At 39.8% G+C, this 20935-nt stretch overlaps 1 protein-coding gene across 1 annotated transcript; it reads right to left on the bottom strand.

Moving 5' to 3' along the window:
- Positions 1-19486: 19486 nt before the first annotated feature.
- On the bottom strand, positions 19487-20612 carry LOC122449975 (CDGSH iron-sulfur domain-containing protein 2). The gene has a single exon (XM_043482112.1). The coding sequence runs from the start codon at positions 20545-20547 to the stop codon at positions 20140-20142; it is 408 nt and encodes a 135-aa protein (XP_043338047.1). The 5' UTR covers positions 20548-20612; the 3' UTR covers positions 19487-20139.
- Positions 20613-20935: the final 323 nt, after the last annotated feature.

Below are 20935 nucleotides of genomic sequence, written 5' to 3'. Positions count from 1 at the left end.
AAAAATTATATTTACTAAATTTCACTTCCTTAAAATTAAAACTTCTGCTTTTCAAAACGCACTTAAAATGAAAAGGCAAGCCATAGACTGGGAGCAAGTATTTGCAAAACATATATTTGACAATGGACTTCTAACTATAATATATAAAGAACTGTTAAAATTCAATAAGACAACCAATTTTTTTAAATGGACAAAAAATTTAAATAGGCACCACATCTAAGAAAATACATGGATGACAAAATAAGAAAATTAAAAATATGCTCAACAACATTACCATCAAGGAAATGCAAGTTTAAAGTACAATGAGATATCACTGCACATCCTAGTCAACAGAATGGCTAAAATTAAAAAGACTGATCATATAAAGTAGGTAAGGATGTGGAATGACAGGAATTCTCATAGGATGCATGTTGGGAATGCAAAATGATACAACTATTTCTGAGAAAAAATTTGGCCATTTTTTAAAGTTATGCACATCTACCATATGATCCAGCCATTCTACTCCTAGGTATTTACCCATAAAGACTTATACATGAATATTCATTGCATCATTATTTGTAACAGGCCCAAATTGGAAAACATGGATGAATCTTAAAAACATGGATAAATCTCAAAATAATTATTTTGAGTGAAAGAAATCAGACTAAAAGACAATTCACACAGTGATTTCACTGATATAAAATTCTAGAGAATCCAAACTATAGTGATACAGAAAGCAGTGTTTACTTGAAGTGAGGGATGAAAAGGGGCCAGGGTAGAGATGAATGGGAGGGTGGAATTACTTAGAGGCAAGAGAAAACTTTTGGGGGTGATAGATAGGTTCATTTTCTTGATTCTAGTAATGGTTTCATGGGTGTATGGCCTCACTGGTGGCTCAGACGGTAAAGAATTTGCCTGCATTGCAGGAGACCCAGGTTCAATCCTTGGGTCAGGAAGATCCCCTGGAGAAGGGAATGGCAACCTGCTCCAGTACTCTTGCCTGGAGAATCCCATGGACAGAGGAGCCTGGTGGGCTACCGTCTATGGGGTCACAAAGAATCATACCCTGAGCAACTAACACACATTTCATAGGTGTATACGTGTGTCAAAATCTCTCAAATTGTACACTTCTATCACGTGTAGTTTATTATACCTTAATGATGCCAGTTATACCTTACCGATGTTGGGAGGAAAACACATCTGTTTAAATTCTAAGAGACTTTATATTTCAACCTGATCTGAGCCTGGAAGTCAGGAAAATCACTCTACAAATTGCCTTCAATTTTATGAAATAGGGCCAGTACTCTTATATAGTTCATGGAGAATATAATAAGGACTGGACTTTAGGCAAGATTACAAGGCTTAAATATTTTAAAATCAACATTAAATTGATGTTATTACAGACATCTCTAGATAATTCTTTCTCATCAGTACAGCTCTTTTCTTAACTTTGCACAAGCATGATAAATTAGCTAGAATGTAAACCAGTAGGCTAGTAGTAAGGATTATCTTAAAAACCATAATAAAAGAGATTAGAAGTTCTCTTTGGAATAGGACTTATGAAATTGTTTTGTAGCAAGATAAGGAAGCCTTTATTTTTCTTTAATATACAGAAAAAGTGGAGGAAAAATGTTTGTAGGAAGCCATAGATATAAACAGTTATGGAGGGAGGGATAAATTAGGAGTTTGGGATTGACAGATACTACATAAAATAGGTAAGCAAGGTCAACGATATTCAATATCTTGTAATAGCCTATAATTGAAAAGAATCTATATATAACTGAATCACTTTGCTGTATACCTGAAACTAATACAAGTTTGTAAATCAATGACAGTTTTAAGAAAAAATTTTTAAAAGTTATGGGAGAAGAAATCTCTAAGTTAATCCTTTTATAAGAAGTAGTATCCTCTTGTAATGAATCTTGCAATTTGTAATGTATATTCAGATTGCCATAGTTTATGTATGTATTTTCCAGTTAAAACAGAGGCTTCATTAAAATTGTAGTAAACACAGTCCTTTAGTGAAGACCAGGAAAATTTGAGAGAATTTTGAAATATTTTTTCTAGGAAAGTTTGTCCAGTGTCTCCTGCTTTTCATAAGGTCACTAAACATCTGTGATAGGGCTGTGGGAATATTTGAGGAAGGCTTTCAGTGGCTATGGGTTGTAAACACTTTTAACTTCCTGTATATAATTCATAAAATCATAGAGTAGGAAGAACTAATAAGTCATCTTGTCCTCTTCTTTTATAGATGAGGAACCTGAGATCCAAAGGTGGGAAATGATTCACCTGAGGACTAAAGAGCAAGTTAACTAAACTGGGTTAGAATCCAGAAATTTTCTGGCGACTAGTGCTTTCACTCACAATGTATTACTGCTTTTAATTAGATCAAGGTAGAACACAGAGGAACAAGTCACCTACAGTTAAGATGAAAGCATCATCATTTTCCAGGATACTAAACTTTGAGGTTTTTATATTTGACTGACTCCCTGTCTCAGGCTGCTGCTTCTCAAGCTCTGGCCTCAGTCCTCTGCTTTTATTTTTAAACACTCAGAGAGCTCATGCACTCATAGCTGCAATTATCACCTGTATACAGATGATTCCCAAGTCAACATTGATTAATGTTAACTTTCATTGGTGTAGCAATCCTATACTTCCCTAATTACATAGGCTCTCTCCTATAGGAATGAATATTACAGTAATGGCACCTGAACACAACAATTTCTATATCAAAATGGCTTCAATATTTCTTCTGGTTGCTCAGACTCAATCATACGAAGAGAGATCTTTCTGTCTCTTAAAGCATTCTGGTATCTTGTACCTTTGTTAAAATTTCTTCTCATTTTTTTTAATCCTTTTTTTTTTTTTTGGAGTTCTTAGTGCTGTGTATGTGTTATCTCCTATAAGTCTCACAATGGTCCTAAAAGACAGATGTTAAGGATACTAATATCATCTCAGTTTTACAGACAAGAAAACAGTCCTAGAGAGGTGCAATAACTCGCCCAAGTTCACATAGTGCATACATGGCAGAGCAAGGATTCAAACCCACTGTCTGAATTCAGAACCTCATGTTTTACTACTGTACTTTACTATTGGGTATAACCCTTTCTTGTTTATTCCTATCATCTCAAAGTTCCATATTAGATCAGTGGCCACAGATACGTTAGCATACCTTAGCTGATCAATCTATCCTGAAACATACTTATTCAGTCTATTCTGTATCTTGCTGTCAGAGCAAGCAACTTAAAATATTAGCTTTTAAGTCTATACCACAAAGGTTCAGTTCAGTTGCTCAGTCATGGCTGACTCTTTGTGACCCCGTGGACTGCACTATGCCAGGCTTCCCTGTCCATCACCAACTCCTGGAGCTTACTCAAACTCATGTCCATCGAGTCAGTGATGCCATCCAACCGTCTTATACTCTTTCATCCCCTTCTCCTGCCTTCAATCTTTCCCAGCATCAGAGTCATTTCTAATGAGTCAGTTCTTTGCATCAGGTGGCCAAAGTATTGCAGCTTCAGCATCAATCCTTTAAATGAATATTCAGGACTGATTTTCTTTAGGATGGACTGGTTTGACCTCTTTGCAGTCCAAGGGACTCTCAAGAGTCTTCTCCAACACCATAGTTCAAAAGCATCAATTCACCGGCACTCAGCTTTCTTTATAGTCCCAACTCTCACATCCATACAAGACTACTGGAAAAACCAAAGCTTTGACTATGTGAACTTTTGTCAGCAAAGTAATTTTTCTGCTTTTTAATATGCTGTCTAGCTTTGTCATAGCTTTTCTAATGAGGTGCTGGTGCTCAGTATTAAGCCAGAGCAGGTCAAGAAAATGGACCGTAGTGTTTGGCAACTGTTTTAAATGAGTGATTTTACCACCCCATTTCCCTAAAGATCTATCTGGGTCTTGGGGGAGAGATAGCTCTCTATACTACCTCAGTTCAGTTCAGTTCAGTCGCTCAGTCATGTCCAACTCTTTGCAACCCCATGAACTGCAGCACACCAGGACTCCCTGTCCATCAGCAACTCCCGGAGTCCACCCAAACCCATTTCCATTGAGTTAGTGATGTCATCCAACCATCTCATCCTCTGTCATCCCCTTCTCCTCCTGCCCTCAATCTTTCCCAGCATCAGGGTCTTTTCCAATGAGTCAACTCTTCGCATCAGGTGGCCAAAGTATCGGAGTTTCAGCTTCAAAATCAGTCCTACCAATGAACACCCAGGACTGATCTCCTTTAGGATCGACTGGTTGGATCTCCTTGCAGTCCAAGGGACTCTCAAGAGTCTTCTCCAACACCATGGTTCAAAAGCATCAATTCTTCGGTGCTCAGCTTTCTTAACTCTCACATCCATACATGACCACTGGAAAAAACCATAGCCTTGATGAGATGGACCTTTGTTGACAAAGTAATGTCTCTGCTTTTTAATATGCTGTCAAGGTTGGTCACAACTTTCCTTCCAAGGAGCAAGTGTCTTTTAATTTCAAGGCTGCAATCACCATCTGCAGTGATTTTGGAGCCCCCAAAATAAAGTCAGCCACTGTTTCCACTGTTTGCTCATCTATGCGCCATGAAGTGATGGGACCAGATGCCATGATCCTAGTTTTCTGAATGTTGAGCTTTAAGCCAACTTTTTCACTCTCCTCTTTCACTTTCATCAAGAGGCTCTTTAGTTCTTCTTCACTTTCTGCCATAAGGGTGGTGTCATCTGCATATCTGAGGTTATTGATATTTCTCCCGGCAATCTTGATTCCAGCTTGTGCTTCATCTAGCCAAATGTTTCTCATGAGGTATTCTGCATATAAGTTAAACAAGCAGGGTTACAGCCTTGACGTACTCCTTTTCCCATTTGGAACCAGTCTGTTGTTCCATGTCCAGTTCTAACTGTTGCTTCTTGACCTGCATACAGATTTCTCAAGAGGCAGGTCAGGTGGTCTGGTATTCCCATCTGTTTCAGAATTTTCCACAGTTTATTGTGATACACACAGTCAAAGGCTTTGGCATAGTCAATAAAGCAGAAATAGATGTTTTTCTGGAACTCTCTTGCTTTTTCGATGATCCAGCAGATGTTGGCAATTTGATCTCTGGTTCCTCTGCCTTTTCTAAAACCAGCTTGAACATCTGGAAGTTCATGGTTCACATTGCTGAAGCCTGGCTTGGAGAATTTTGAGCATTACTTTAGTAGCGTGTGAGATGAGTGCAATTGTGCGGTAGTTTGAGTATTCTTTGGCATTGCCTTTCTTTGGGATTGGAATGAAAACTGACCTTTTAAAAAAAAACAAAAAAACCTGACCTTTTCCAGTCCTGTGGCCACTGCTGATATACTACCTACCCCCAGGGTTATTATGTTAATCCAAGCCACCTCCTAACACCCTCCCCCACAATCCTTCATTACAATGTACTGTGATCACTAATCTTAACAGAACTCTTCACCGCCCACCTTCCTTTGTCATAACTCATCCCTCACCACAGGCAAGCTTATTTTCGGCCTTAGCCATCTCAGTTTGACCCCAGGAATTCCAATTTTTCTGCCATTATCTGCTTTTTCTTTGAATGGCTTTCTACCTTACTGAAACCAGAGGAATTCACCTCCCTGACAACATTTTTTGGCTAGGAGACAAGTTAACATTTTCTTCCCCAACTATCGGATCCTTTCACAATATTTTACCACTATAAATGTTTTACTACTATCAATCAGCCATTTTGATTCCTGCAGTGCAGGAGACCTGGGTTCAATCCCCGGGTCAGGAAGATCCCCTGGAGAAGGAAATGGCAACCCACTCCAGTATTCTTGCCTGGAAAATCCCATTGACAGAGGAGCCTGGCAGGCTACAGTCCATGGGGTCGCAAGAGTCGGATACAATTTAGCAACTAAACCGTATCAACCATCTTTACTTCTTTAAGCTCTTCCCTCTGGAAGTCTGTTTTTTCCTAAACCAGCTGTGCCTATTAATAATACAGATGAAAGTCATGTTTCTCCTTATGCAAACATGAGCCTCAAACCATCATGTATAATGCAAGGAAAAATCAATCCGATGCATAAAGACAGGGCCAGGGGAAATGAAGTGAGGAAATTCAAGAACAACATAAGAATACTTGCTCCAATCCTGGAAGCTGTTCACCATGGTTTTTTGGGTCCTTGTTGTCCAACAGACAGACTAATGGGAAATGGCAAAATCTATTCTGAAAGAGCAAAACTCAGGTCAATTTATTACTCTGCTACATGGAAAACAAAGACTAGAAGCAGCTGGTTCATTATTATATTTCCAGATTATGTGAAACATGTCTTTTTACAGATAATAAATTTGTACTAATTTGTTTTGAATTAGAATCCAAACAATCCTTCATCGCTGTGTTCTATGATCACTGATCTCAGCATAACTGTTTATAGCCTCTCCTTGCGTTTGATTGTTAAGTTTTAAAATTTAGAACAGTCTATCCATTCTGCTTTTTTCATGCTATCAACTTGTTACAAAAACTGGGTGTGTTAGCATTAGACTAGAGAAACAGAACAAGTAGGAAATATATTCTAAGAGATTTATTGCAAGAAATTGACTCAGTTGTCAGGGCTATTATGGCAAGCTGGAAATCCATAGAGCATGCTGTCAGGAAGGAAGGTTGGAACTCTTGGGTATGAGTTGAAACTATGACATTTTGGTAGAATTTCTTCTTCCAGGAAGCTTCAGTTTTGCTCTTAAATTCTTTGAGCTTATTGAATCAGACCCACCCAGATCATCTAGGATAATCTCCCTTGTTTTTGTTGTTCAGTCCATAAATCCTGTCTGACTCTTTGTAACCCCTTACCTAAAGGCAATTGATCAGGACTTTAATTTCATTTATAAAATACCTTCAGAGAAACACTTAGATTAGTATTTGAATAACTAGGGACTAAGAGGAACTAAAGAGCATCTTAATGAAAGTGAAAGAGGAGAGTGAAAAAGTTGGCTTAAAGCTCAACATTCAAAAAACTAAGATCTTGGCATCAGGTCCCATCACTTTATGGCATATAATGGGGAAACAATGGAAACAGTGAGAGACATTTTTTGTGGGGGCTCCAAAATCACTGCAGATGGTGACTGCAGCCATGAAATTAAAAGATGCTTGCTCCTTGGAAGAAAAGCTATGACCAACCTAGACAACATATTGAAAAACAGAGACATTACTTTGCCAACAAAGCTTCATCTAGTCACAGCTATGGTTTTTCCAGTAGTCATGTATGGATGTGAGAATTGGACCACAAAGAAGGCCAAGCGTCAAAAAATTGATGCTTTTGAACCATGGTGTTGGAGAAGACTCTTGAGAGTCCCTTGGACCGCAAGGAGATCAAACCAGTCAATCCTAAAGAAAATTAACCCTGAATATTCATTGGAAGGACTGATGCTGAAACTCCACTACTTTGGCCACCTCATGCGAAGGGCTGACTCATTAGAAAAGATCCTGATACTGGGAAAGATTGAAAGCTGGAGAAGGGGATGAAAGAGGATGAGATGGTTGGATGGTGTCACTGACTTGATGGACATGAGTTTGAGCAGGCTCCGGGAGATGGTGAAGGATAGGAGTCCTGGCATGCTGTAGTCCATGGGGTCTCAGAGAGTCAGGACTGAGTGGCTGAATGACAACAAGATTTAGCTACATTAATGCATAAGGACTATCACTCTGGGTTAGCTGTTGCATAGACTATCCCTTCATTTTGGATTTATCTGTTTTCTTCCATTTACCTTGCTCCCTTTTCTTGCCACATTTCCTGTATGAGTAGTTTGGCTTTAGAGGCTTAATTTGTCTCACATCCACCTGTTTGGGCAGGAATACTTCCTAGGTTGTGCTGTGTGCTTCATGCTGCATCACATCAGGAGGTCCACAATATCTGCTTTAAGACTGATCATCGGGACTCCCATCAATATTTCATCTAATGCTTTTATCCATTATGATGGTAGCCTGAATCTATTTTATTAGGGATTATAAAATGTTGATTTTCTAGTTATCAGAAATTAGTAGCTTAGTTATCACTAAATTATCACTTAGTAGCATCACTTTTGTAAAAATTGTAAAAAGGCTATTTGTTTACCCTGAAATACTGTTCATACAGGAAAGACATGAGAAATACCAAATTCCTTCCTTTAAAGGGGTTGGTAACTAGCTACTTACAATTGTGTCCAGGGTGTGGAATTTTACTTTTTCAGTATAATTATGAATTTGTGGGTTTTAAATATTTGATCAATTGAATTTATTATTACTTTTGATGTTTATATATTCCCATTTTTGGCCAGTGATAACCACAGTATACAGTCTTTTAGACAAGACATTGATAGCTTCCTTGCATTCTGGTCCCTGGCTCATCTTCTCTATTTTTTGCTCCAGATCTGGAACTGGCCATTCTTCCAAGGAATTCTAGATCCTTTTACTGAGGAATGGTATACAGGGTCCAATCTTGTCACTAGATGTATCCATAGCATTTGGACTATACAGAGTTAGGGAAATTAAAAAGGAAATAATAGAGTTCACACTGATGTTCCTAGTTTAAGATTTAAAAGATTTAAAATCTTGATTAGTCTTTTCATGTATTAGTATTGCATTGTTTTAATTACAGGGAGTTTATAATATGTTTTACTATCTGGTTGTGATAACCTCCTCCTCCATCTCTCTTTTTGTCCTCAATGGAGAGAACTTATCTGAAGGGGAAAGGAAGGCCAGGCCATTATGAATGTTTGCCTAATAAAGCCTTAGTCAAGGGATGGGGAGTGGGTTGGAGTGACGTGATTTTAACTTGATTTTTATCCATGAACCAATTCCCATGGAATCAATCAAATCCATGTCATAGATTTATAAAAGGATGTTCATAAAAACTGCAAAAGCTGTCTGCACTAAAAAGTCAGTATTTTAGGTTATGGTAATGACTGCTTTGGTCCATTTCAAATGGAGTTAATTGCAATTGGAGAAAGAAGCAGTAATTCTCCACTTGTCCCACGCTAGGGTTATCAGATAAACAAGGATTCCTGGTTAAATTTGAATTTCAGGTAAACAACAGTTTTTTTGTTTTTTTAGTATAAATAGGTCCTCAATATTACATCACACCAATATATGGGACTAAAGTGTTACTTATTATTTACGAGAAATTTAAATTTAACAGGGCATCTTGATGTTTGTCCTGCTAAACCCAGCATGCCTATCCAGCACATTCCTTAGCATTGGTACTTCAGGGATTTCAGCCCATCAGTGCTGGTGTCAGGCAACTGCAATAATAGCAGGCAGAGAGGGCCGTGCCTGCAGACTTTTGTGGCGGCTGGAGAAAAAAGCAGCTGTCTCTAGTAGGCAACTGTCATCTAGAGAAGTAGCACTGTTAGCTGATAGATGCCACAGAGGATATTACCAGGGGGCAGCAGCAGAGTCTGTCAATGTCACTGGTTTCCTGTGGGTGTCGCAGTTCCCAGAGGAGATAGAAGCAGTGCTCAGTACAGACAGTGGTGCCTGGTAGATGTATTGATACCTTAGAGGAAATAGTCATAATGCTTGGTAGGAAAAGGAAGAAACAAGCAGAAGTGGCCACAGCACCTAATGGAAGATATGACACGTACTCACTGGAGGGGAATTAGACTGAGAGCAGTGGGAAAAACAATGCCAAAAGGATGATGACCACACTTGCTAGTTGTTTATACATTTTAGTTGTCTGCTTCTGGTTAAATCTAAAGGGATGTTTCCTTTTTTTTTTTTTTTTTTAAGGAGTAGGACTCTGCTTCAAAAGAGCCAGAGAAATGCAGATTACATTGGTTCCTTCAAAGCCATCATTCTAGAAAAGGAGAATAAAGGAAGTATAGACAGTGTCACAAGTATAGACAGTATCATAATGATCTCTGCCTCTGCCCACACTTTACTGACATCAAATAACCCCTAATGCAGGGCTCTCTGTGGAAGCTACTTTGGGCACAGGGCTTAAGGATAGAGGCCTAAATATTATCCAGACAGAGAAGATTCAAAGGGAGCCACAAGTCCACTTATCTAACCACGTATATAGTGTGGAAGTGATGGATGGCTACTCTGCCTCGAGGGATCAGGCCCTGCCAGAGTCTGAGACAGAAAGTACACAGTTGAGTGCCATGAATAAGTCCTGAGTTTTAAGGCAGAATAACTCTACACACCAGTGAAATAATGGCTAATAGAGGTCCTGACCTTTATCAGTGAGGTTATCAGTGGCTCTTCTCATCGTGGTGGTGGTTTAGTCACTAAATTGTGTCTGACTCTTGCAACCCCATGGACTGCAGCCTGCCAGGCTTCTCTGTTCATGGGCTTCTCCAGGCAAGAATACTGGAGTGGGTTGCCATTTCCTTCTCCAGGGCTCTTCTCATGAAAGGGTATTAGAAAGGGATCATCTAGGGACTCCCTGGTGGTCCAGTGGTTAAGACTTCATGGTCTCAATGCAAGAGGCCCGGGTTTGATCCCTGGTCAGGGAATTAGATCCCGCATGCCACAACTAAAGATCCCGCATGATGCGAGAAAGATCCCACATAGAGCAACTAAGATCCGGTGCAGTAAAATAAAAAAGGGGGAGGGGAAACATAGAGATAGGAGCAAGGATAAGAATATTCTCTTGCTTCTGCTAAAGTTTCAAATGTTTCCCAGCTCTGGTTGCCACCACATGACATTTCTCCCTCTATAGGTGCAGACCACCCACTCTACACTCTGAAATATTACTGTGTCATTTTCACTGAGAAGTTTAGTTCTTTGATCGACCTGCACTGGAGTTTCAGACACTGGCCAAGATGTCCCACAGACACAGACATATTTCAGTCCACATCAGCATCAGGGTTGCCTCTTGCCTCCACCTAGACACTAGTCAATACCCATCATCTCTAATATCTACTGGTGCCATATGCCCCATCCCACCCTCTTTCCAAATTTATAACCCAAACAGTTTCCATGCTGGACTTCAGATTTAGACATCTCCATCCCATAACCTCTACTACACAGACATTCCACTTGATAGTATACCTTTAATAGGATCTTTTAGGAAATCTGCTAATGGAGAAAACATGACATGACTTTAACATATCTGTTATAATATCTTAGCTTTATTCAGTTTTGTAACATCTGTCTTTGTTATTGCTATTATTTATAATATATATAAATATTACTATAATTACTAAATATATTCAGTTCAGTTCACTCACTCAGTTGTGTCCAACTCTTTGCAACCCTATAGACTGCAGCATGCCAGGCCTCCCTGTCCATCACCAACTCCTGGAGTTTACTCAAACTCACATCCATTGAGTCAGTGATGACGTCCAACCATCTCATCCTCTGTCGTCCCCTTCTCTTCCCACCTTCAATCTTTCCCAGCATCAGGGTCTTTTCAAATGAGTCAGCTCTTCCCATCAGCTGGCCAAAGTATTGGAGTTTCAGCTTCAGCATCAGTCCTTCCAATGAACATTCAGGACTAATTTCTTTTAGGATGAGCTGGTTGGATCTCCTTGCAGTCCAAGGGACTCTCAAGAGGCTTCTCCAACACTATAGTTCAAAAGCATCAATTCTTTGGTGCTCAGCTTTCTTCATAGTCCGTACATAACTCTCACATCCATACATGACTACTGGAAAAACCATAGCCTTGATGAGATGGACCTTTGTTGGCAAAGTAATGTCTCTGCTTTTTAATATGCTGTCAAGGTTGGTCACAACTTTCCTTCCATGGAATAAGCGTCTTTTAATTTTATGGCTGCAGTCACTGTCTTCAGTGATTTTGGAGCCCCCCAAAATAAAGTCTGCCGCTGTTTCCACTGTTTGCCCATCTATTTGCTATGAAGTTATGGGACCAGATGCCATGATCTTAGTTTTCTGAATGTTGAGCTTTAAGCCAACTTTTTCACTCTCCTCTTTCACTTTCATCAAGAGGCTCTTTAGTTCTTCACTTTCTGCCATAAGGGTGGTGTCACCTGCATATCTGAGGTTATTGATATTTCTCCCAGCAGTCTTGATTCCAGCTTGTGCTTCATCCAGCCCAGTGTTTCTCATGATGTACTCTGCATGTAAGTTAAATAAGCAGGATGACAATATACAACCTTGACGTACTCCTTTTCCTATCTGGAACCAGTCTGTTGTTCCATGTCCAGTTCTAACTGTTGCTTCCTGACCTGCATACAGGTTTCTCAAGAGGCAGGTCAGGTGGTCTGGTATTCCCATCTCTTTAAGAATTTTCCACAGTTCATTGTGATCCACATAGTCAAAGGCTTTGACATAGTCAATAAAGCAGAAATAGATTTTTTTTTCTGGAATTCTCTTGCTTTTTTGATGAATGTTGGCAATCTGATCTCTGGTTCCTCTGCCTTTTCTAAAACCAGCTTGAACATCTGGAAGTTCATGGTTTACGTATTGCTGAAGCCTGGCTTGGAAAATTTTGAGCATTACTTAACTAGCATATGAGATGAGTGCAATTGTGCAGTAGTTTGAGCATTCTTTGGCATTGCCTTTCTTTGGGATTGGAATGAAAACTGACCTTTTCCAGTCCTGTGGTCACTGTTGAGTTTTCCAAATTTGCTGGCATATTGAGTGCAGCACTTTCACAGCATCATCTTTTAGGATTTGAAATAACTCAACTGGAATTCCATCACCTCTACTAGCTTTGTTTGTAGTGATGCTTCCTAAGGCCCATTTGACTTCACATTCCAGGATGTCTGGCTCTAGGTGAGTGATCACACCATCGTGATTATCTGGGTCGTGAAGATCTTTTTTGTATAGTTGTTCTGTGTATTCTTGCCCCCTCTTCTTACTATCTTCTGCTTCTGTTAGATCCATACCATTTCTGTCCTTTACTGAGCCCATTTTGCGTGAAATTTTCCCTTGGTATCATTCATTTTCTTGAAGCCATCTCTAGTCTTTCCCATTCTATTGTTTCCCTCTATTTCTTTGCACTGATCACTGAGGAAGGCTTTCTTATCTCTCCTTGCTATTCTTTGGAACTTTGCATTCAAATGGGTATATCTTTACTTTTCTCCTTTGCTTTTCACTTCTCTTTTCTCAGCTATTTACAGCTGTCTGAGGCCTCCTCAGACAGCCATTTTGCTTTTTTGCATTTTAGCTTTTGATGAAATTATAATCTTCATAAGTAAAAGAATATGCACAATAGAGTATTCTGTTAGATATTTTGGTATTTATAGAGATTGTACTTTTAATTGACTTTGTCTTTTTTTTTTAATCACAGAAGAATATCTTCAGTTTACCTGAAGACAAAAACCTAGACAAAATAAAGATGAATAGAGCTGTAAAAAAAAAAAAAAAAAGAAGAAGTCTGGAAATGCACCCAGATGGTTCTAATTTCTAGGGAATCTTAAAATTTAGTATGCAGAATATCAGATTGCCAAGAAAGCATCCTAAATAGATCCTTAACATCACTCATTATTAGAGAAATGCAAATCAAAACTACAATGAGATACCACCTCATACCAGTCAGAATGGTGATCATCAAAAAGTCTATAAACAATAAATGCTGGAGAGGGTGTGGAGAAAAGGGAAACTTCTTGCATTGCTGGTGGGAATGTGAACTGATACAGCCACTATGGAAGACAATATGGAGATTCCTTTAAAAACTAGGCATAAAACTACCGTATGACTCAGCAATCCCACTACTAAGCATACATCCTGAAGAAATCAAAATTGAAAAAGACACGTGTACCCCAATGTTCATTGCAGCACTGTTTACAATAACTAGAAGATGGAAGCAACCCAGATGTCCACTGACAAATGAATGGATAAAGAAGCTGTGGTACATATGTAGAATAGAATATTACTCAGCCATAAAAAGGAGCACATTAGAGTCAGTTCTAATGAGGTGGATGAACCTAGAGCCTATTGTACAGAGTGAAGTAAGAGAAATATAAATATATATTAGTGTATATATATATATATATATATAGGTACTGATGAATTTAGAGAACAAACCTATGGGCATGGGGGGAAGGGAGGAGGGAGAGGCTGAGATGTATGGAGAAAGTAACATGGAAACTTACAATGCCATATGTAAAACAGATAGCCAATGGGAATTTGCTGCATGACTCAGGGAACTCAAATAGGGCCTCTGCAACAATCTAGAAGGGTGGAATGGGGAAGGAGATGGGACTGATGTTTGGGAGGAAGTATCTATGGCTGATTCTTATTGATGTTTGACAGAAAAGAACAAAATTCTGTAAAGCAATTATCCTTCACTTAACAAATTAATAAAATTTAAAAAAGTAAAATAGATTTCAAAGACTAAAATAAAAATTCTAGAGAGGAGCCACATTTTGCTATTATTTATTTGTCTTGTGGTTGCTGAGGGAGCTCAACTTTCCTTAAGTTGACCACCGTCCAAAACACACTGCAGTTTCCCTGCTAAAATAAATATTAATATGAGATTACTCATAAAGGTGAGTCAATGCACAACTCGTAAATTTCCAGTATAAGAGTCTTTATGTATTCTTTTGGCTTGTTCACAACTTCATTCTGTACCAAGAGAGTCATCAGGAAGAACAATATTTGGATGGTCAGGAACAATCAGCCCTATAATGGATGATCTTCAACCTCGATACAGACAGCTGGATAAAGGTATTGACTTGGAGCTCATGAAATCTGAAAGTGTATGCATGTGGTCATTCAGCATTTACTGACAGCCAGCCATGTGTGTGCTAATATATGTGGTGCCCTTAGGTTCAGGCACAGAACTCCTAAAATATCCTAAGTGATAAAAGCACTAGGAACATCTTTTGTTCTAATATTTGTGTTTTGACCCTGGATCCTGACACAGAGTTCCTAAATCTCTTGGAATCTTTTCTCTGGGTGATAGAAGTATCTTTTGTTCTAATGACATGACTTTTGATGGGCTTCTAGATGGTGGGTGATCACCAGAAAGACCAAGTAGTGAATAGATGCTTGAAACTATTCAGTCTTACTCCCCATCATCCAGAGAAGAATTGGAAATGGATTTAATGAGTGATCATGCTTATGTGATGAAGTCTCTATAAAAATCTCTGCAGGAACTTCCCTGGTGGTCTAGTGGTTAAGAATCTGCCTGCCAATGCAGGGGTGGTGTTGCTGGTAGACATGGGTTCAATCCCTGGTCTGGAAAATAAGATCCCACATTCCACACGGCAACTAAGCTCTGGCGCCACAACTATTCAAGCCCATGCACTGCTGAGAGCCAGTGCTCCACAACAAGAGAAGCCACCACAATAAGAAGCCCCTACACTGTAACTAGAGAGTAACCGCCACTCCCTGCAACTAGAGAAAGCCACAGCGCAGCAGTGAAGAGCCCATGCGCAGCAATGCAGACCCAGTGCTGCCAAAAGAACCACCCCAAAGTGCAGGTTTCAGAGAGCTTCCAGGTTGGTGATGCATAGGTGCTGGGAGATTGGTGTACCTGGTGAAGGCACGGAGCTCTGCACCGCTTCCCACATACCTTGTCCTGTGCATCTCTTCCTTGTTCTCTGCATCTGTATCCTTTATCATCTCTCTTTAGATAGACTGGTAAGCAGTAAGCTGTTTTCCTGCACTCTGTGAGCCGTTCTAGTAAATTAATCAAATCCGAGGAGCGGGTTCTGGGAACTTCTGTTCTATAACCAATGGTTCAGAAGCAAGGGCTTCCCTAGTAGCTCAGTTGGTAAAGAATCTACCTGCAATGCAGGAGACCCAGGTTCGATCTCTGGGTCGGGAAGATCCCCTGGAGAAGGGAATGGCAACCCACTCCAGTACTCTTGCCTGGAGAATTCCATGGACAGCGGACCTGGTGGGCTACCGTCCATGGGATCGCAAAGAGTCAGACACGACTGTACTACTAACTTTCCCTTCCTTTCCTTTCAGAAGCATGGGTAACAACCCAGACTTTGACTGGTGTCTGAAGTGGGAAGGAGAGACAGGCTTTTGGAACTGAACCCTTAACCGGAGGGATCTGACACTATCTCCAAGTGGACTTTGTCAGAATTGAATTAATGTCCTTCCCAGGTGGCGCTAGTGGTAAGGGACCTGCCTGCCAATGCAGAAGAGGGAAGAGACGCGGGTTCAATCCCTGCATCGGAAGATCCCCTGGAGGAGGAAATGGCAACCCACTCCAGTATTCTTGTCTGGAGAATCCCAAGGACAGAGCAGCCTGGAGGGCTACAACCCATAGGGTTGCAAAGAGTCAGACACGACTTTGCAACCCAGCTGATATCCCAGAGAACTGCTTGTGGGGAAAATCTCACACATATGTGATGACAGAAGTATTGTGAGTGTGGCAATAGTATGAGAGTAAAGGAAAGACACACACAGTTTTTCTAACACAAGTAAGAATGACACCATGTTGCCTAAGCTAACAGACATAAAAACAAATTGCAAAGAGAAAGAATGAGAAGAAAGACTAATGTTTGTGGGAGGCAGCCTTCTAAAAATCCTCCCAGTGATCCCTCACCTCCTGGTATTCATTGTTTTTGTTGTTTAGCCGATAAGTCATGTCTGACTCTTTTGCGACCCCATGGACTGTAGCCCACCAGACTCCTCTGTCCATGGGATTTCCCAGGCAAGAATACTAAAGTGGGTTGCTGTTTCCTTCTCTAGGGCATCTTCCCCACCCAGGGATTGAACCTGCGTCTCCTGCATTGGCAGGCAGATTCTTTACCACTGAACCACCAGGGAACAACCTTGGTGCATTCATGCCTTGGCATAATCCCTTCTCTTAAGTGTGAGCTGGACATAGTAATTTACTTATAATGAATAGAATATGCAAAAGTAATGGGATACTACCTCCAAGATTAGGTGTAAAAGATGATTTCCATCTTGCTAGCATACTCTCTGACTCTTCAATCTTGCTGGCTCTGTTGAAGCAAGTTGCCATTTTGTGAGCTACCCAACAGTGAGTTCCACGTGGGAAAGTATGGTGGTTAGCCTTTGGCAGATAGCAAACAAGGAACTAAATCCTGCCAACAATCATGTGAATAAACTTGGAAGTGATTCGGCCCCTAGAAGAGCCTTGAGAATACAGCCCTAGCTGACACTGCAGCTCTGAGAGAGCCATGAAGCAAAGAACCCAGTTGGCCACGCCCAGATTGCTGACAGACAACAACTCTAGATAACAAATGTAACTACAAGTCACTAAGGTTAGGCTTAATACTTTGGCCACCTGATGTGAAGAACCAGCTCATTGGAAAAGACCCTGATGCTGGGAAAGATTAAAGGCAGGAGGAGAAGGGGATGACAGAAGATGAGATGGTTGGATGGCATCACCAATTCAATGGACATGAGTTTGAACAAACTCCAGAAGACAGTAAAGGACTGGGAGGCCTGGCAATCTACAGTCCATAGGGTCACAAAGAGTCGGACGTGACTGAGCAACTGAACAATAACAACAACAAGGTTAGGGGTAATTTGTTATGCATCAAGAGATAATAAATACAATTGGGAAAAAAAGCAAAGGTATTTGAAACAGAAGGAACGGCACTTGCAAAGATGAGAGGTCATTACATTCCAGAATAGCAAATATTCTTGTGTAGTTACATCAAGAAGGATTCTTGCAGAAATGACTGGAGAAAAGGTTTGAGATAAAGATTGAAGTCAGATTGCAAAATGTGTTCAAGAATCATTTGTATCAGTCAGCATGTCCTCATAGCAAACAGAAATCTCTCCAATTGTTCTAAACAGAAAAACCTTAACATAGAGAATTAGGTATTGTTGGAAGGACTTAGAACCTAAGTGTGAAAGCTACAACTGTAGCTGCTTCCTACCACCCACAAAGTTAGGTTAGCTTCTGGAACTTTGCCACAGAAAAGCTGTGATCCACAATCATGCTTGCCTGTAGCCAATTGCTGAACTTGTGCAAAGCTGGTCTCTCCCTCCTTCTGCCTTCTAGCTCCTGGATCGTTGTATAGTGCCAGAAAGTAAGGAAGTGAGCAATCAAAGCACAAATATGGGAGTAGGCCAAAGGGACACAGGAGCAAATGAAGATTTCCTGATGGTCAAAACTGGAGCAATTTGAGAAAAAAAGAAATGAAATAGTACTGGAGTTTTCCCAAGTGGTGCTAGTGGTAAAGAACCCACATGTCAATGAAGGAGACTTAAGAGACATGAGTTCAATCCCTGAGTTGGGAAGATCCCCTGGAATAGGAAATGGCAACCCGCTCCAATATTCTTGCCTAGAGAATCCCATGGACAGAAGAGCCTGTCCTTTGTCCATAGGTGGGCTACAGTCCATAGGGTCGCAAAGAGTCAGACATGACTGAAGCGACTAAGCACGCACACAAGCTTGTGAATAGTATTGGATTATACTAAAGTAATACATATTCACTAGTCCATATTGATAGAAATAAGCTATTGAATAAAGGAGACTATTAAATCAGTATCCTGTGCAAGAGAATTACAAGTAACTTATGTAGACATTTCCCTTCCAAGGAGGCAGAACATAACTCCCCTACTTAAGTATAGGCTATGTATTGTGACTTCTTTCCAAAAAGCACAATGTAGAAAGGGGAAAAGAAGGCTCTCAGCTGATTTCAGTATTTTAAAAATGCTCTGAGGTCAAACCTGACCTTGCATATAGACTGTTAGGGGGTAAGTAACTAAATTTTATTTACATTGAACTAGGAGATTGAACTGACAAATAATTGCTTTTTTTCCTGTTTGGATACCTAAACCTTTTCTTTTCAGTGTGTGACTCTCCCATTCCTTAGGAAGAGTTTATTTACTTGCATATTATTATTATCGTCTTTAGAAATTTGTTCTCCCCCAGAGCAACTGATTTTGCTTTGGGCACTAGCTAAAGGTCTAGAGAAGTACAATAAAATGTAGCATTCTTTGACTTGAAAGTCAATATGACACAATTCTGTTCAAGCCAACGGATATTTAGAAATTCCCACTACATGTAAACATGTGCTAGGTCTCAAGCCATCTGCTTTACTCCAGTTTTCTACGCTTGGAAATCAGCTTATCTTCAGTGGACCCACATTAGCATGTTAATATCTGACAGTTGGCCTGGAGTTTATAAGCATGCAGTTTTACAGAGGACTCCTTCCCAAGACAGAGTAACTTTGTCCAAAGGAATGCATCTATAGTATTTGAGCCTGTGAGACAGACATGGAGAAGTCATTTCTGGGCAGGGAAATCCTTTGCACCACCTGCAAATGTAATCACATGGCTATCTACTGGCCTCTTTCTAAAACTGGCTTTGGTAGGTTGGCTTGTATGTCTGACCTGGGATGCTCCCTCACAATCTTCCAATCTCTCTTTGTTCAGTGGAAAATAAAGAGAATCTGACTAGGAAAGAGGAAACTTCTAGACCAGGATCTACTTCTAGTTGGTTGTGACACTGGGCTCCATTTTTTTCTTTTTTTTTTTTAACTATGAAAACAGAGTTTTGAGAAGCTTAACTTGAGTCCTTCTGAGCCTTACATTTTCTGATCCTGTGAAATGAATCAGGTAAGTCTTTGCTGAGGTCAGTATCTGCTTCAAGGAAGGAGCAGTTCTCAAAGTCTTTTAATGCTTCTCTTTTCCCCTTGTTACTGCAATGGATTTTTTTTTTTTTAATTTTTATAAACAAGTCTTTTATAATGTAAATAATTGTTCCTTGTTGAAACTTTTTATACCCAGTTCCTGTTTTTTCTGAAATTCGGATATTCACATTTATAGAGAACAATATTTAAAAAGCAAAGAGTATTTCTCTTTGAAAACTCAAGCAATTCTGACAGCAATATTTTTCTCACTGACCTAAAAAGAATGAAATATGGAAAGGGGAAAAAGAAATCACTGCAAATGATCAAAACATAAGGGTACTAAAAATATATATATTTAATAGGGGAGGGAGATATTTTTAAAGTATAGATTCTGTTGAAAATATTGATGTTCAGTGATGTTTGAACAGTGATGTTTGCACTCATTGCCAAAACTTTCTCAATTAATTAAAATTAAAAATGTTGATTTTTTTTGTAGGAAGATACATTAATTCTTTGAAGTCAGAATGAAAGAACTGTCATTTAATTTCTATATAAAGACTGCTTGAATATACAAAGTATCAAATATAAACAGTAGTGTAAAAAGAAAATAAATTGGCAGAAATAATTATTCAACCAGGAGCAATAATTAAGACCACCATTTGAAAGATCTTCTATAAACAAAGAATGCAAAAATATTGTTATAACTTTTTACAGCAAAGAATTGAATTCCATCCTAATTCATTACTATTATACTTCTTTCTTCTTCAGTATTAGTGGACCCACATTATCTCCTGTCAATTCATTGTGTTTATTATGTGAACCATCACAGGCAGGAAACGTCTTAGAACGCCAACACCTACAATAAGCTGCTTTAGTGAGGCACAGATCTTCGATGTTTATTTCATTCACCACTTTGGGATTTTCCTTTTGTATTTTAAGATTAATCAAGCTATCCTTCTGTTGCTTTTTCTTCGGGAGGAATGGACGAAGAGCAAGGTAGCCAAGTAGTGCAAGTACACCAAGGAAAGGCAATAACCGAAGCCATTCTGAAACTGTGAGTCGGGCGAACCCGGTAATACTCTCGGGCACTGGAAGCCGCTTCAGATACGCGGGGAGCTGCACCTTTACGATGCGGGCCACGCTCTCCAGCACCATCCTGGCCAGCGGCGTCCGCTCCTCGCCCGACTCGCGCGGCTCTCCGGCGGAGCTGCTGCGCCTGCGCCGAGAGCCTGCAATGGATTTTAAGAAAAATTCCCTGAAGTTGGGACAGGAATCCTGACTTGTTTTTCTTATTTCACCTCTGTGTTTTTTGGCAAATGACTGATTTCAACCTTGCATATTGGAATGGTTTACATCCCTACATTGTCATTTGCAAGGGAAGTCTGGCATTGTAGGGGAAGGAGTGTGGGTTCAGTGGTCATTCTGACCTGGAATTGAACCCTACCTTCACCACTTAACTAAGCCTGTGATCTCAGAAAAGTGACTAAACCCTTCTGAAAATCCAACTTTCTAGTAATAAGAAATGACAGTAATAATCCTTCTC

The sequence above is a fragment of the Cervus canadensis genome, chromosome 11, assembly GCF_019320065.1.
Source record: "Cervus canadensis isolate Bull #8, Minnesota chromosome 11, ASM1932006v1, whole genome shotgun sequence".
In the NCBI taxonomy this organism is placed as follows: Eukaryota; Metazoa; Chordata; class Mammalia; order Artiodactyla; family Cervidae; genus Cervus; species Cervus canadensis.
This window is presented reverse-complemented; position numbering and strand designations above follow the sequence as displayed.

Excerpts from the sequence above, each read along its gene's own strand:
- LOC122449975 (XM_043482112.1), bottom strand. The coding sequence starts at position 20,547 with ATGGTGCTGGAGAGCGTGGCCCGCATCGTAAAGGTGCAGCTCCCCGCG.